Source organism: Chiloscyllium punctatum, chromosome 2 (assembly GCF_047496795.1).
Source record: "Chiloscyllium punctatum isolate Juve2018m chromosome 2, sChiPun1.3, whole genome shotgun sequence".
Classification (NCBI taxonomy): domain Eukaryota; kingdom Metazoa; phylum Chordata; class Chondrichthyes; order Orectolobiformes; family Hemiscylliidae; genus Chiloscyllium; species Chiloscyllium punctatum.
In genome coordinates this window covers 113,481,085-113,498,678 of record NC_092740.1, presented here as the reverse complement: position 1 = coordinate 113,498,678, position 17,594 = coordinate 113,481,085, and the positions used below count along the sequence as shown (strand labels likewise).

The 17,594-nt window shown below is 39.5% G+C and overlaps 1 protein-coding gene across 2 annotated transcripts in view; it reads right to left on the bottom strand.

Annotated features, from left to right (window-relative positions):
- Window positions 1–589: 589 nt before the first annotated feature.
- ermp1 (endoplasmic reticulum metallopeptidase 1) overlaps window positions 590–17,594 on the bottom strand; it is a 48,520-nt gene continuing 31,515 nt past the window's right edge. For both annotated transcript variants that reach the window (XM_072587399.1, XM_072587408.1), the window contains exons 10-15: window positions 16,970–17,160; window positions 15,628–15,780; window positions 11,212–11,411; window positions 9,570–9,685; window positions 3,919–4,082; window positions 590–2,269 (exon numbers count right to left, since the gene is read on the bottom strand). In XM_072587399.1, coding sequence (XP_072443500.1) covers window positions 2,105–2,269; window positions 3,919–4,082; window positions 9,570–9,685; window positions 11,212–11,411; window positions 15,628–15,780; window positions 16,970–17,160 — 989 coding nt within the window. In that variant the 3' untranslated portion in view covers window positions 590–2,104. The remainder of the gene's footprint in view (window positions 2,270–3,918; window positions 4,083–9,569; window positions 9,686–11,211; window positions 11,412–15,627; window positions 15,781–16,969; window positions 17,161–17,594) is intronic.

Sequence of the window (17,594 nt, the reverse complement as noted above, 5' to 3'; positions counted from 1 at the left end):
CAGATTTAGAATTTGGTTGTCATTTCAGGACAAAAAGGGAGGAATGTGCAAGAATAAAACTGCTGATTAGGCCAGCATGAAAAATGGAATAGCTTAATGATTACAAGAAAGGACAAAATAGTTTAAGGATTAAAATGTATGATTACTAACAATAAAAGTATTTAGCTAAAAGCATAAAACAGTAACCATTTTAAAGCAGACAACTTGTGGTCATAATCCAAGAGCCTTAGCAAGTATAGGCCTTTTTTGGCTAGAATCCCTAGAAAAGGAACACAGCGTCTGTGAGCTGAACAAACTGTGATCTTACTATACTAACCGTAGCTCCATCCATTCTATCAGCATGGCATTTTATCATAACTGTGCTTATTACTAAGTCATGTATAGACTTTCCCATCATTTTGTTATAAAAGACTGTTATTCGGATAACTCTTAAAGTTATTTCCAATAGCAATTGACGTATACAAGAGAAAAGATGGTCTATGCACAAGTAAAATAAAAGGTTGGTTTTGGACCATTCAAATATTTGAGAGTCTTGTTTCAGGTCAGTAAAAACTCTGACACCTTAATAAAACCACCAAAACATTGGAAGTCATTTACATCAGTTTAATGAAAGTTGTTTTTGTTCAAGTTTAAACAAAATGATCAGTGCCATTTTCATTATTAGAGTCCTATTAATTAGAAAGAACTTGATTCAGGTCTGTAAGATAAATCAAAGAAATTTCACACTGAAATAAGATAGGATCAAAAGAAAATTATTTCCTACTTAGAAATGTTAATGTAAACCACCAAAGCAGTGCTTAGTGTAAAATCGATGTATAATATCATACTAAGGTGCCCCGAGCAACATGCAAATGTGAAACACGAAGAACAAAAAGGAATTCTGTCCATCAGTAGTTTGGTTTTAACAGTAATGCCTATATTCAAGATAACAATATGGTTCCAGACCATAAAGAGAACCAACTATGATGAGTTCTTAATAAATTTGCATTATTTACATCCTAACACATATATAGTAGCACCGCACCGTGTTAAACTGTGTTCAAAATTTCATGCAGTCCTGGTGTTGAGATGATTTCCATTGTGGGCTGCTTGTTTACAACGAGTGAATTTAATTATCTGCAGCACCACTGGCTGAGGATCTGCTCAATCTACCCCACTCACACAGGAGGAATAGAGAGGAAATCAAAACTAGCCATGCTACAAGACAACACCCAGATAACCTCACGCTGACAAAGTAATTATTCATTCGAATAGTCTCCTGTTAAAGTTTTATTACCAGAAGTACGAGCAGCAATATTGCAATTAACCCATAGTCATCATGAGGGTCAATTTTTAGTCCTTTGGGTTTCCCAAGAATTCCCTGAAAATAATTAACTGAAAAATCATTATTTGATTAATTGGCCCTTATATTCCAAATCCTATGCATTTTGAAAGAAAATAGAGGCGAATGACTAATTTGTTTCACACCAACATTACTTTCACCTCATCTGTTCACACTCACTATTCTCAACCTATATTAATACATTTTGAATTACACGTTACTGTATTTTTTAAGTATTCATTATACATCATGAATACCAAGAGAACACAGTTAACTCAGTGTACGTGCATGTCTACAGTAATACTCTTAAGATTCAAGTGATCTTCATGTCACAATGAACAAGGATCCCTGAGGTCTGAAAGGTGCCAGGGCACTAGGAGGCTGGCTGTGGAAGATTGTGCTGGTCCTCACAGAGTCAAATATAACCCTTTTACTACCAAAATAAGGGACAACTGAGTTAAACAGAGGATTTAGATTTTGTTTTAAACCAGGAGATCATAGCATCTGCCATGTTTCAGATTTGCTCAACATTTCTTCACATGAAAAACACCAGCCTTACTGACCATGACACTGAGCAAGCTTCAAGTTAATGTTTTTAACAAATTACTTACTGACTTTGAGTTGATCATTTGCATGCAAGATATTTCCTGATCTTACAAGAGAACATGCTCCACCAACCTAGAGTATACTTTGGGAGTCGATTCAGTTTGTCCCAGACCAGCCATGCCATACTTTACCCAAATGGAGTTACCTCCATCTAGTCTTAACTATTTAATCCGAGTGTTAGAAGACAAACAAGTTGTAAGAGCTGGACCAGCTGGAGACAACGCACCATTCAGGAAATCTCTGCTCAAGAGCAACTAATTCTGCTGTTTTTTGATCTTCTCCAAAAAAATGATGCGAAGCTATAGCAACAACAACCATGTCGTCAGTCATCAGGTCAAGTGTCTGAAAAAGAACAATAGGATAAAGAAATCAGAAAGAATACTGCGGATCATGAAAATTATTTAAGTAGCTTATCTATTAAAGTACTGTTAAGAAAAACAACATTAAGAACAGACTCACCAATAGAGTCCAGAGTATTGCTGAAGACAGACATTTTGTCAAAACTTTTCATCTTGCACTAATCAGGACAATTCACAAAAAGGCTAATATATTGGAATGAATTGTATTGGAAAGTTCTACTTTGAACCATAGACTAAACAGAGATTTCTGGTTGTGTTGATAATCAATTATGCACCTAAGTTTGTAAAATAATTTCCTTATTCACCTTTTAGTTGGAATATCCATTGGCTTTTATAATAAATGTACTTCCTGACAATTTTCTACTACCATGTAATAGTGAGAGATCAAGGTGTAATGTTGTATGTCTTGACATACAGCACTTTTAGCTCACAGTTAAATAAAGGACATTTATTTCAAAGCTAGATTACAAATCATAACCAGGTGAGTGTACAAATAGCACAGCAGGAGCATTAACATTAACTTACCAAACAAGAATCTTTGATTTCTAAATAGTAACAGTATTCGCTGATACTGCTTCAATTGAACAGTCTTGTTAAAAATGTGCTGAGTCGGTTTACATAATTTAAAGAGACTCTTCAAGGAGAGGTACTACAGGATCACTGACACCATCTCCAAACCGAAGGAGATGGGCTGGGCTTGCGAGATACTTTACATCTTGCATCAGAGCCCTGCGCTGCCTCTTTTCATCAAAACAGGGAAACAAGGTCAAATTCCCGTCCCCAAGAGCTGCGGACTAAAGGCCAGCAGTTCTGGAATGGTATTACCACCAAGGAGGCAGTGGCTTCTTCCATTAGGACAGCCACACAAGCCTCAGGATCATTACACCATCATGGGTCTAGACCAGCAGGAAAGGCAGGGAGTGGCTGTTCCCGCCAGTCCTTCGATCAAGGTACCAAGTGCCTTTGAGTGAGAGCTGTATCCAACTGGCAATCCTGTTATCATGACCCTGTTCACTTGGCTCCCCATATGCTTCTGCCCTCCCCATTACTGACTGAATACTAGCAGGAATAGGATAAGATCCTTTATGGCACATTAATGGTCCACTTAAAGGACCTCAACCTGGCAGGGCAGAAAAGAGTTCTACCAGCCTTCCGACTCTAGACTTAATCAGGTGGAGGTACCACAGTCCTTACACCACCTCCCGCAACACCAACTAAATTACCCCTATTATGAAAGATGCCACTGCGGAGGGCACAGGACTCAACCTGAGATATCAATTGTAGCATTGTGTGGCAGAGAGAATGAGGTATTGAGGGACAACAGCACGACAAAACCTGCTTAATCGAAGGGAAAAAGGAAGGAGGAAAAGTACAGATTATGATCCCACATGCATTCACTGCAATCTCAGGTAGAAAAAAGCCTCAGTTTTGTAGTAATATAGTTTTATCCACCTGAAATACTCCTGATCTCTGGACTCTCAAATCAGAGCTTGTCTTTATCAGTGCATTCAGCCAATGCAGGGAGTTGTTACAAATTTGCATCAAGTCCTGTGTGCTTTCTTCCCACCCCAGTTACTTCAATTCATAACGAAAGACAAAAGCATATAAGGTGCTGGGAAAGAACTGGTTTACCTGCATCTCCAACCAAAATTGCCAAGCTGGAGCCTTTAGTCCATGGGAATAGAAAACAAAGTAATCGCCATAATTATTGTACAAAGAAGTCCTATCCCCAAAAGATGATCTGATCAGGCGAGCTCCTTTGAGTGGCCTAATGTACAGCGTCATGTGACTGGGACCTACACAAAGGGAAAAGTACATATATGTACGGGCATAAACAAAAATTGTGAATTGATTAATACAATGCATTATATTTTCAAATAAAATGATTCAAAACTCATGATGCATTTTTCCAAATGCCCTCCCACTTTGCTTTTAGAGAGTTCTAGCTGAAGAGAATGAAATGTTGGGAGCTGAAGTGAGTATTGGAGCATTAGAGCATAAATCTTAATCTTTTACCTTCATAAAAATCAAACCATGGGGAGGTGAAGGGTAGACATTTAAAGCTGTTTTTTTCAGGCCTAAGTTAAAACAAGCTATCTTAATGCTGTAGCACCAGGGGGCAACGAATTAAACTGATCAAGTAAACTGGTTAAATCTGGTTTTTGAAGTAGGGTAGGCCTGAAGTACAAAAGCAAGGCCGATAAGGCTGTAAGCATGGAGTGCTTACTGTAGACAGTGAAAGGCTACAAGTTGAGGTGAGTGTGGGAGTTTAGGGAAGTGGCGGGGGGGAAGGGAGGCATTGCCATGTCTTGTTTTCCTTACAACTTCCACAGGTTCAGTGGGGGCAGGAGTAGACCAGACGTAGCAGTTCAGAAAGTGAGTGGATGAATGCAAGCAGCTAATTGGTGACTGACTCCTGGTGGGTATTTCTAAATTATTGTTTTAGGAGTCTTTGTTTTAACAAGGGTATGACTTATTTGGTTTATTTATTCTTTTTTAAAAAAGTCTTATAAACTTTTTAAACTTTAAAGGGGGTCCAGTCAAAAACATCATGAGTCATTAAAAGAGCAGGGATGGCAGTCAGTGCTGTGGTATGCTCCTCCTTTCACATATGGGAGATCAGGGAGCAATCAAGAGTCCCTGGTGACTATGGCTGCAGGAAGTGTGTCCAGCTGCAGACTGGTCCTCTCAGACCACATGGACTGGTTGGAATGGCGGTTGGACGCACTGACAAGCATACAGGAGGCAGAGGTTGTGATAGTAGCTTCAGGGAGGTGGTCACAATGGCAGACTCAGTTAGGTAGACGATTGACCAGCAAGGGAGAAAGGCAAATAGTGCAGGAATCTCCTATGGCTGTCCCCCTCTCAAGTAGCCAGACAGAACTTGGTAGGAATGAGGGAAGATTGATGAATTCAACTTATTTATTTCAATGCAACAAGCTTGACAAGTAAGGCAGGTTAACTCAGGGCATTGGATTAGGATATCATAGTTATTACAGAAACATGGCTGAGGGAGGGATAGAACTGGCTGTTCAATGTTTCAGAGTATAGATGCTGTAGGAAGGGTAGAAGGAGAAGCAAGAGAAAAGGGAGAGTGGCATTTTTGACTGGGGAAACATCACAGCAGTATTTAGCGAGCATATTCCTGAGGGATCGTCCAATGAGGCTACATGGGTGGAACTGAGAAATAAGAAGGGGACGATCACTTAGTAACCAGGAAATTTGAGGAGCAAATATGTAGGGAGATTGTAGGTAGCTGTAGGAACAATAGGATTGTAACAATAAGAGATTTTAACTCTACATAGATAGTTTGGGACTGCCATGGCATTAAGAGCTTGGATGGGGAGGAATTTAGGTGCGTTCAGGAAAAAATTCTCAATCAATATGTTGATGGCCCTACTAGAGAAGGACCAAAGCTAGACCTCCTCTTGAGAAACCAAGCACAGCAAGTGATTGGGGAGTTTATGGAGGAACACTTTGGGACCAGTGACCATAATTCTATTAATTTTAAAATAGTTATGAAAAGGATAGATTTGATCTGAAAGTTCTAAATTTGGCCAGGCCAATTTTGATGGTATTAGACAGAAATTTTCAGAAGTTGATTGGGGAGGCCATTCACAAGTAAAGGGACTTCTGGCAAGTGGGAGGCTTTCAAAAGCAAAGTAAGAGTTCAGGACCAACATGTTCCTGCTACAGTGAAGGGCAAGGCTGGCAGGAATTGGCGACGTTGGATGACTAGAAATATTGAAGTTCAAGAAAAAGGAGGCAGCTGGGATCTAGGGAATTACTTAAGTAAGGGAGTGTGGGAGTACGCTTAAGAGGGAAATCAGAAGGACAAAAAGGGACAGAAGGTGAAGGAGAATCCAAAACGTGATTCTGTAAATATATTAAGGTCAAGAGAGTAAGCAGGGAGAGAATCTAAACTAATATTTCTTTTCCTGTGGAGAAAGACATGGAAGGTAGGGAAGTTGGAAGTAAATATTGATGTCTAGAAAAGAGTCCACATTACAGAACAGGAGGTGCTGGAGGCCTTAAAACACAAAGGCAGATAAACCCCCAGGACCAGGACATTGTGGTCAGCGAAGGAAGAAATAGCAGAGCCTCTAGCGGAGATTTTTATATGATCAACAGTCATGGGTAAGGTGGTGGCTAATGTTGTGCCATTATTTAAGGAAGGTTGCAAGGAAAAGCCAAGGAACTACAGACTAGTAAGCCTAACATCAGTGCTGGGCAAGTTGTTGGATGGGATTATGACAGACAGGACCTACATTTAGAAAGGCAAAGATTAATTAGGGATAGTCAGCACAGCTTTGTACATGGGAAATGGTGTCTCTCAAATTTGAGGATTTAAAGACAGATGAAGGCAGAGTGGCAGATGTTGTCTACATAAACTTTAGCAAGGCCTTTGACAAGGTACTGCATGGTAGTGTAGTTAGTATGGTTAGATCACATGGGATCCAGGGAGACCTAGTTACTAGGATACAAAGTTGGCTTGACAGTATGAGACAGAGTGGGGTTAGAGGGTTGTTTCTCAGCCTATAAGTTCTGTGACCAGCGATGTGCCACAAGCATCAATACTTAGTCCACGGTTGTTCACCATTTATATAAACAATTTGGATGAAAATTTGAAGTCATGGTTAGTAAGTTTGCAGGTGACCCCAAAATTGGTGGTATAGTGGACAGTGAAAGAGGTTACTTAAGAGTACAATGGGATCTTGCTCAACTGGGTCAGTGGGCCAATGAATTGCAGGTGGAGTTTAATTTAGATAAATATGAGGTGTTGCATTTTCATAAGACAAATTATTACCGAACAGAGACTGAGGGGTGCAGGTATATAGGTCCTTGAAAGTGGCATCACAGGTAGACAATGTGATGAAGGCAGCCTTCGGCATGCTTTCCCTAATACATCAGCGAATTGAGTACAAAAGTTGGGATGTCATGTTATAGCTACAGAAGACATTGAGGCCACATTTGGAGTACTGCATACAATTCTGGTCATCCTGTTAAAGGAAGAATGTTTAGATTAGATGCCCTACAGTGTGAAAACAGGCCCTTTAGCCCAACAAGTCCACACCAACCCACCGAAGAGCAACCCACCCTGACACAATGGGCAATTTAGCATGGCCAAATCACCTGACCTGCACATCTTTGGATTGTGGGTAGAAACCAGAGCACCCGGAGGAAACCCACGCAGACACAGAGAGAATGTGCAAACTCTGTACAGTCACCCAAGGCCGGAATCAAACCTGGTCCCTGGTGCTGTGAGGCAGCAGCGCTAACCACTGAGCCACCGTGATAAACTGGAAAGGGAGCTAAGAAGATTTACAAGGATGTTACTAAGACTGGAAGGTTTGAGCTACAAGGAGAGGCTGGACTTTCTTTTCCCCTCGAGTGTCAGAGACTGAGGTGTGACCTTATAGAAATCTTTAAAATCATGAGGAACACAGGTAAGCCAAAGCATTTTTCCCAGGATAGGGGAGCCCAAAACTAAATGGCATAGGTTTAAGGTGAGATGGTAAAGATTTTAAAGGGACATAATGGGCAAATCTTTCACACACAGGATGGTATGTATGTGGAACAAGCTGCCAGCTCTGCCAAGCTGGTAGAGGTGGGTACAACTGCAATATTTAAAAGATATTTGGTCAGGTACATGGACAGGAAAGGTTTAGAGGGATATGGGCCAAATGCTAGTGGGACTAGTTCAGTTTAGGAAATCTAGTTGGCATAGATGAGTTGGGTAAAGGGCCTGTTTTCGTGCTGTATATCTCTAATGATACAAGACAGGTAATGCAATGTTTAACATCTTCATTTTTAGTAGTAATCACTCAAGGCCACATGTGAAGTGCACTCAGGGTGTTCAAACAAATATCCTGCATAGAAATTTATCCTATTTCTAACAGAAGTTCATGAAGAGGACTGAGTGAAAGTAGGCCTTTCAGCCCATCGATTTTGCTTTACAATTCAATGGGATCATGGCTGATCCGATAACCCTCGACTCCACCTTCCTGCCTTTTCCCTAGAACCCCCAATTCCCTGGACATAAATATGACTACTTCAGCCTTGAATATACTTAACAATCCAACTTTATGGAGTTCTTTGCTGCGGAGAGTTTTTAGATTCGCCACCCTGAGAAAAAAAACTTTCCTCATCTCTATCCTTACTCAGTGACCCCTTATTTTCTGAGATTATGCCCTCTGGTCCCAGACTCTCCCACAAGGGGAGAGCCTCTCCATACCTAACCTGTCAAGCTCCCTAAAAATTGTGTATGTTTCAAAAAGGTCACCTCTCATTCTTTCAAAGTCCAATAAGGACAGGCCCAATTTATTTAATCTCTCCTCTGAAGACAGCTTCGCCATACCCGGGATCAAACTTGTGAGCCTTCTGTGGACTGCCTCCAATGCCAGAACGTCTTCGATAAGGAGAAGCAAAACTATCGGGGACTCATGCCGGCCTTTAGCACTAGCAGTGCTTAAAAATAAAAGCAAAAGCCAATACCTAATGAAATTTCAAGATTTTTAAAAAGTATTTTAATAAATCGTGATCCTGAGAAGTTGCAGTGCAAAAATCACCCATGGGGTGGCCCTCTAGGGCAGAAAAATGTACCTTACCACATCACAAAACCATCAAAGCTAATGTGTCAGTAATAAAATGGCTATTACTTGTTCTAAGTTTTCTTCAGCAAAATATGGAGGATGAATGTTTTTTTAAATCATTAAGATAGTGAAAGCTTCTGTCAACAACTGGTTCACAGCACCCCACACACACACAATACATATTTTTAAGGCAGAGGAAGATAGTCTTGACTACCCAGGGGATGAACGATTATCAGGGATATGCAGGACCGTAGAATTAATGTTAAAATCAGATCAGCCATGATCTTACTGAATAGCAGAGCAGCCTGAAAGCGCCAAGTGGCCTGTCCTTGACAGTGTGTACAGTAACAAGCAAACTGAGAGGCTACAGTTAAAGGAAACAGTGTGGAATTGGTGATGTTAAAGCTGGAGCTTAACTTAAAGTAAAAAAAAATGCAGATGCTGGAAATCTGAAATAAATAAATCAGAAAATATTGTCAAAGCATTTTTGTACACAAACTCAAGGGTTAATTCTTCAAGTCAATAACCTCACATTATTCTTTGATTTTTAAATCCTTATTCATTTCTGTCAGATTTTTCAATAAATACAGAACTTGTAGGAACACTAATGATCTGTTGTAAGGAGCAACTTATTAAGAATATCAGATGTACTTAATACAGAAACTAAACAAAAATCAGTGGTTTTCATACCCATCACCTCAAAGCTCAACTTCGTAGACCCTGATGGCATCTTGTACTTGGAAAGCAGTTTGAAAGCAACAGGTGTCTTGGGTGAAATTTCTGCAGCAGGCAAATACCAGTTTTTCCTGGAAAACAGTAAGAAGCCAATGAATAAAAATGCATACACTTAATACAACAGTATTTTTACATGACATATGCAAATTTATATCATGGCGTCTACATTTGGCCTTGTGCTGTCACCAAGAATGAATCGGAGATGCCAGTGTTGGACTGGGGTGTTCAAAGTTAAAAATCACAACACCAAGTTATAGTCCCAACAGGTTTAATTGGCAGCACTTGCTTTCGGAGTGCTGCTCCTTCATCAGGTGGTTGTGGAGTTCACAATTGTAAGACACAGAATTTATAGCAAAATTTTATGGTGTGATGTATCTGAAATTATACATTGAAAAATACCTTGATTGTTTGTTAAGTCTCTCATCTGTTAGAATGACCATGATAGTTTCACTTCTTTCATATGTAAATCACAACACTTGTTTCAAAAGTTACATTCTCAGGTTAACTGTAACAATTGGTGTCAGGCTGGATAAGATGTTTAAGGTGTTAGCCCCCTGCGTGCTGTTGTCTGTGCCATAATGTTTCGACTGATTCTAATCTTAAAAAAATGAGCTTACAGAATCTTATATGGATTTGTGCAGTTTTTGAGCAAAGTACAATGTAACTCTGCAAGTACAAATTCACCCCACAAACATATATTTGTGTGTGTGTGTGTGTGTGTGTGTGTGTGTGTGTGTGAGAGTGTGAGTGAGAGGGAGAGGGAGAGAGTGTGTAAAGTGGTCTAAGTCTGCGAGAGGGTGCCTCTGTAGGTATGTGTGTGTGTGTATGTATGTGTATCTGGGGTGGGGGGGTTGTAAGTGTCAGGGAGAGTATGTATGTGTCTGTGAGAGTGTAAAGGGGTCTAAGTCTGTGAGAGGGTGCACGTGGGAGTGTGGGAGTGTGAGTGTGTGCATCCTACAGACACACACACACCCACATGCACCCTCTCACAGACTTAGACCCCTTTACACTCTCACACATACACTCTCTTCCAGGCGTGCGCACACACGTTTGTGGGGTGAATTTGTACTTGCAGAGTTACATTGAACTTTGCTCAAAAACAGTATGAATCCATGTAAGACTCTGTTAACTCATTTTTAAAAAATTAGACTCAGTCAAAACATTATGGCACAGACAGCAGCACACAGGGGCTAACACCTTCAACATCTTATCTGGCCTGACACCAATTGTTACAGTTAACTTGAGAATGTAACTTTTGAAAAAAGTGTTGTGATTTACATTATGAAAGAAGTGAAACTATCATGGTCATTCTAACAGATGAGACACTTAACAAACAATCAAGGTATTTTTCAATGTATAATTTCAGTTCCATCACACTGTAAACTTTTGCTATAAATTCTGTATCTTACAATTGTGTACTCCACAACCATCTGATGAAGGAGCTAGTGCTTCCAATTAAACCCGATGGACTATAACCCGGTGTTGTGTGATTTTTGAATCAAGAATGAAAATCAACTAATCATGGACGAAGGCTGTAATCAATAATACACGATAGCCAATCCCAACAACAGACAACATATGAGAAAGGAATCCTCACTTGATAAGATTGTGGACCGGTAAAAACCAAGGAAAACCACAAAAAGGTGCATTCTCGCATGAACTTCTTATTGTACTGTTTATTTCAGGTATATGCGGAGTAACATGGGACATAAGGGTGTAATCAAATCCATTAATCCATATTCCAGAATCTCTCTTGATTATTTCTCCATTAAGATCATGGAACATCCTTGTTGTATGCTGAAATGGGAGAGGAGAGAAATTAACATTTTGGCTAAGTGCAATTGTGCCAAAATCCAGATTCATACCAAATTCTATATTACGAGAATTAATTAACTCAAGTAAAAGTATACTCAAATTCACTTCCTCATTCTCCAAACGTAAAAAAAGGATTGTACCTTATTGGTAAAAATAGTGTTTGTCAAAAGTACAGAGTTATCAAGTTCATGGGACAAGGAGATGTGATAGGAGTTGTAAATCACCAAGATTTGCCATGGAATAGTGCAAGTCAAACAGCATCTCACTATTAGCCACTCTATAATTTTGGAGTGTTGGAATTGCATTAAACTCAGAGGCCTTTTTTCAGCAGTGGTACTGTCCCTTCCAATGGACTAGGAGACCCATGTTCAAGTCCAGAGGTATGTAATTAATATCTCTGAACAGGCAGATTAGAAAACTAGGTAAAGTTGCTCAAGAGCATAAACTTTATTTTTGATCTAATGTTTGCTAATGTAATATAAATTAATTTCACTATGGACAAAAAAAATTGCTGAAAATTTTCCTGTTGTACTCATCAGGACAATTCACAAGAATACCAATTCAATGGGAAAACCAACAGAACATACTTGTGTAGAAGTCAAATTTTGAGACTATTTTTTAAAAGGTTAAATATATGGGATTGACTATTACATGGATACTACTTTTAAGGAGCTGAAATGCATGCTTGAGTCCAAAATACCGTATTATTAGCAAAAGCCTAACTGATTGCTAAACGCAAAAAAGAAAAAAATTACAAATTACGGTAATTACCAGCTAAAGACAATAGAAACAAAAAATACATTTCCTCATCATAAAATTCGTGTACAGGATAATGCCTTGACTCTCAAATGTTGATCTGGTAGCTGTGAAGAACTAAGGTTGACATTTACACGAGACGTATGGAAAACTCCAGATTTTTTGGCCAAAAGTAGGGAGTTGGCTTTTACTTGAGTATATGGCATATATCGCATAAGAGAGTACAGTTTGGTTCCAAGTGGACTTTGAAGGCATTGCCACAGAGAATGTCCCCAATAACACTGATTGACAGCTTAACAGTCAGATTTTCTCAGCATTTTAATCTAGGCAGGTTGACGGTTTTCTCAAGGCAATGCCCTAACCAAGAAACCAGTAAATGGATACTTAATTGTTCTAGCTGAGACAGGTGTAGTGTTGTGTACATAGTTTATTTTCCTGTGTTAAAATACGTCCAGTCAAGTCACAATAGTCTTACCAGACCATAGGACTGCTCTCACAGAGAGAGATGGTGATTTAACAGCACGGCCACCACACCTCAGATGTGGGGAGAGGTTGAGAAGGAGAGCCCTTCCTGGTAACCTCAGCCAGTGTGGGAATTGAACCCATGTGGTCAGCAGCACACTGTTTCACAAACCAACTGACCAGTCAACTGAGCAAAACTAACCCCAAATAATATACATAGTTTCCAGTACGTACAAGTGGGCATACAAGTTGGTTGTCAGTTTAATTCCTCAAGAATTATAATGAAATAATCCTGAAATTCAGGATTATCCAGAAAATATTGTCCAATTATAGAATCACCTAATGGTGGATACTTCCTTGGGTGTTTTGAAAATGAGGGTTAACTTGGTATGGTCAAGAGTTGACTTGTTGCGAACAACTAAAGGATGTGCTGTTTGACTGCTCACAAGAAATATACCAACAGATGAAACCCTGTCGTTCCCATTATTTGTCAAGATCCCATACACCTGTCCTGGATTTGCTTCATTGTTTTTTTTAAATCAGCTGTCACCTCCAACAAATTACAGAGCAAAAAATTTCAGCTGAAGGTCGCAAGAAAAAGTCCAATTAATTGTACATACTTCAGCAAATTCAAGCCCAATGCAATAAAATTGCAAAACATATTGTAGCAATAAAAACAAAACAAAGAATGGGGAATGCTGAATATCTGAAAGAAAACAAATTGCTGGAGAAACTCAGCTGGTGTAGCAGCATCTACTGGAGAGAAAAAGTTAACATTGAAGCAAGATCATTAGACGTGAAACACTAACTCATTTCTCTTCACAGATGCTGACGGACCTGCTAAGTTTCTCCAAAATTTCTGTTTTTGTTTCATATTGTAGCAATAAATTTTATGAAGGAAGAAAGGCAAAGTTTTCTAGTTAAACCAACGATACAGGTCCCAGGTTTAAGTTGTATAAATTGTATCCCATCATTCTCCCAGTATCTGTGTCGTTTTCCTCCGGGTGCTCCGGTTTCCTCCCACAATCCAAAAGATGTACAGGTCAGGTAAACTGGCCAAGCTAAATTGTCCATAGTGTTAGGTGCATTAGTCAGGGGGAAATGTAGGGAAATGATTCTGGGTAGGTTACTTTTTGGAGGGTCGGTGTGGACTTGTTGGGCTAAACGGCCTGTTTCCACACTGTAGGGAATCTAATCTAATCTAAACGAATATCGGGCAAATATACTTACTGAGCATCTATACTTATTACTTCACATTTAATCACACAGTTGAACCATCCAAAAAATAGCATTCATATCATCGGCATCTAGTTTCTAACATTATCCAACAAAAAAATCTTTGTTTTGTAACCTGGCAAAAATTTTGTGGGCTGTCTCACCCATTGCAGTTTTTCATTTCATGGTGGGTAGGTGGGAAATCTGCTCTACCAGTTTGATGGCCAAATGGTGAAGGTTAAAGTTAACCCTATAAAGTGTACTGATGTAAAAATCATCAGGGATAGTTCATGGCAGATTTCCTATTAAACTGCCAAATCACCCATGACAGAGGGACTGCTCATGCATTTTCATCCAGCATCAGGTTTTACTAACAATGTTGCACGACTAATATCAGTGCACTCTATTTCATTTTAAATCCAATGAACTGGAACAAGGTGCGGCTCTGTAGGCAAGGTATCTTATGTGGCCATGTCCAGTGGAACCATATGGAAAGCCCTTTTCTGAAAAAGTTCACTCACAACATGTGGCCAACATATACCGTCCATCCCAAATTGCCCAGAAGGCAGTTAAGAGTCAACCACGTTATGTGGGCGTGGAGTCACACATAGACCAGGCCAGGTAAGGAGAGCAGTTTCATTTCTTAAAGGACATTAATGAATCAGATGGGTCTTTCTGACGATCAGCAATGGTTTCAAATGAGTGCCACCAATCCTTCATATTGGTATTACTCTAAGTTACTGACACCAAGTGGGGAATGGTGTACATATAAAGTAAATGGCAGAAGGGAGGCTCAGTCCTCAAAAACAGAATGTACGCAATGCTTAATAGTCAGTTAAATTATATCAGAGCCCTTTGCAAGACCTCAGATTAGAATTTAAGAGCAAGTATGCATTACTGTTAGCTGCACAGACTGAACACTGAACTAGAACTCTAATTGGATCCAAGAACAGCCCTTTATATCCTGACAGGCAGATATTCTCTTATGATGTTAGTACCTGAAAGGGTTAACTATCTTCCATATCTGTTTCATCTTCCTTCTCAATAGCCAACTTACCTGCTGATACAACTGATGGTTATCCCCAGTTACACCTCTATTGTTTGTCTCTTTAAGTGTTCCAATAACATCTCCTTTTCTCTTACATTGTCATTCTTTTAACAGCTCTCCTACTTTCCCACATAACCAGACTCTCCATTTTGCTCTTGTCCCTCCACCTTCTTACATCTCTACGTTTAAAGCATTCTGACATAGTTCATCAATCTGAAAGGTTAACTGCTTCTTTCTCTACATATGTTGTCAGACTTGTTGCATGTTTCCACTATGTCCAGTTTTGTTTTTAAACTTCAATTATGGCACTCTTACCCTCTGAATTAGAAGGCTTCAGCTCCAACTTCACCACAATCTAGATTAAAAGTCCAGGACAGCAGAGAGGGAATGTTTAATTTCAGAAGTGCTACATTGGAGACGCTTTATCAGGTGATGTAAAAGGTCAGAAGAGGAGGGGTGGTTGAGTGCTCTCCAAGAGTCCTGGCTAATTTTTATCCCGAAACCAAATTTATTAGAAACAGATTATCTGGTCCCTGTTTATGGACCTTGCTACATGAAAATTAACTACTGCGTTTTCTACAGTACAAACAGATCTACTCTTCAAACCACCTCATTGGCTCTGTAGTGCCTCAGGATATTGTGAAGTCATAAAAGACAATAAATGTGAGGCTGTTCTTCCTTTCCTTGTCCTACAACTATACTATTATAACCTCTTACCTGAAGAAAGATTCTCTTAGGGTGTGGCCCAGCACGGTCAGATGAATATGGAAAAAACACTCCACTACACACCAGAGTGACTGAGGCCAAAAACACAATCCCCAAACCCAACAGAGTCCATTTTGTACTTCTGCACAGATAAACCAGGCTCACCTAAAAACAAGAAGAAGAACATATTTAGTGAGCAGCCAGACCAAAAACTTAAATCAGGACACTATCTTGGCCAAAGATGTAAAATTTCCAGTTTAAATTAAAGCATCCCAGGCGGAGGAAAGATGCAAGGATTGATAACATGTCTTATTTTCCACTCTTGGTAACATACTGGCATTCGTGGATATGTATGCATTATTGAACTCGACAGTGATGCTGGTGAATAATCTGTTTTCAGTGTTCCACTCACCCAAGCACCAGTTCAACTTTATTTTTTTAAACTTTTCAATGCTTTCACAAAATATTGTCCTCATAATTGATCAGAATCTCTGTTTTAGTGACCAGTCATTCTTTAACTGAAGAGCAGGTGGATTTAAAACAGAGTTGGCGGCAGGAGGTGGAGAAAAATAATGCAGGAGGAACCATAACAAACAACTGTAGTTAGAAGGATATCACAACAATAGGTCTAATGCACCACATTGGCACTTAAGAGGAAAATAGGAAAAACAGAAAGAAGAAAAGAGAAAGGGTATGCTAGTAAAGTGAGATGAATAAGATGGGAGGTAATTCATGTAGCGCATAAAAACCAGTAAGACCTGGTGGGTAGAATGGCCAGCTACTGCATGGTAGAACTCAATGCAAAGATCCATTTTATTTCTTGAATTCATAAATTATGCTTAGTAGTGAAGTACAGACACTAGTTTACGAATGGAATTCTAATTTTAACGAACCTATTTCCTTAAAAGTGTCATTACTAGGATAAATAGACAAAGTCTTTTCCCTGGGGTCGGGGAGTCCAGAACTAGAGGGCATAGGTTTAGGGTGAGAGGGGAAAGATAAAAAGAGACGTAAGGGGCAACCTTTTCACGCAGAGGGTGGCACATGTATGGAATGAGCTGCCAGAAGATGTGGTGGAGGCTGGTACAATTGCAACATTTAAGAGGCATTTGGATGGGTATATGAATAGGAAGGGTTTGGAGAAATATGGGTCGGGTGCTAGCAGGTGGGACTAGATTGGGTTGGGATGTCTGGTCAGCATGGACAGGTTGGACCGAAGAGTCTGTTTCCATGCTGTACATCTCTATGACTCTGACTTTCAGCTCAGTCTATTAAAACACAAAAGATATTTTCCCCTTTGTCCCTTCAAATCTCTTCAACGCACTCTTGAATTCAATGAAACATGATGACTTACAAAGTAGGTGGTTACGATAATAGTGAAGATTCCAATAATAGAAGCCAGTGCAACATCAGGAGGTATTTCAGTGCCACTACGCCCCAGAATGGGAGTGAACATTTCAAACGCACCCCAAAACAGGTACATTGTCAGCAGGTGAGGAATAAATAGACCCAGAAAATAAATTGCTGTCAGTTTCACTGTAGCACCTAGGTCAAGACAGAAAAACACAGAAAACCATCAAAAAAAAGCATCGATGACTTATGAATACACTTTTAAAAATGCACAAAATATTTCTTTCACCCCACACAGATTTATCCAGCCACCAAAACTTTCCTATTTGTATCCCACAAGAAAAGTAAGAAAATAAGGAAAGCTCACAACTAGAGGGAAAGATGCATAAAAATACACATGAATATCATCAAGACAAAAGATACAATTTAATTCATCATGAATTAAAAAGTTCCTCGTTTGCTCCCAACAAAAAAGCAACATCATTCTTCCCATCGTACTGAGGAAAAGACAATATCACAAAGAAAAACGAATGGTCAGCAGGCAAGATCTAATCCTAATGTATAATAATTAAAGCAGATGAATAATTCGCTTCATGTAGTTCTAGATAAGTGCAAATATGGTCTTCCAC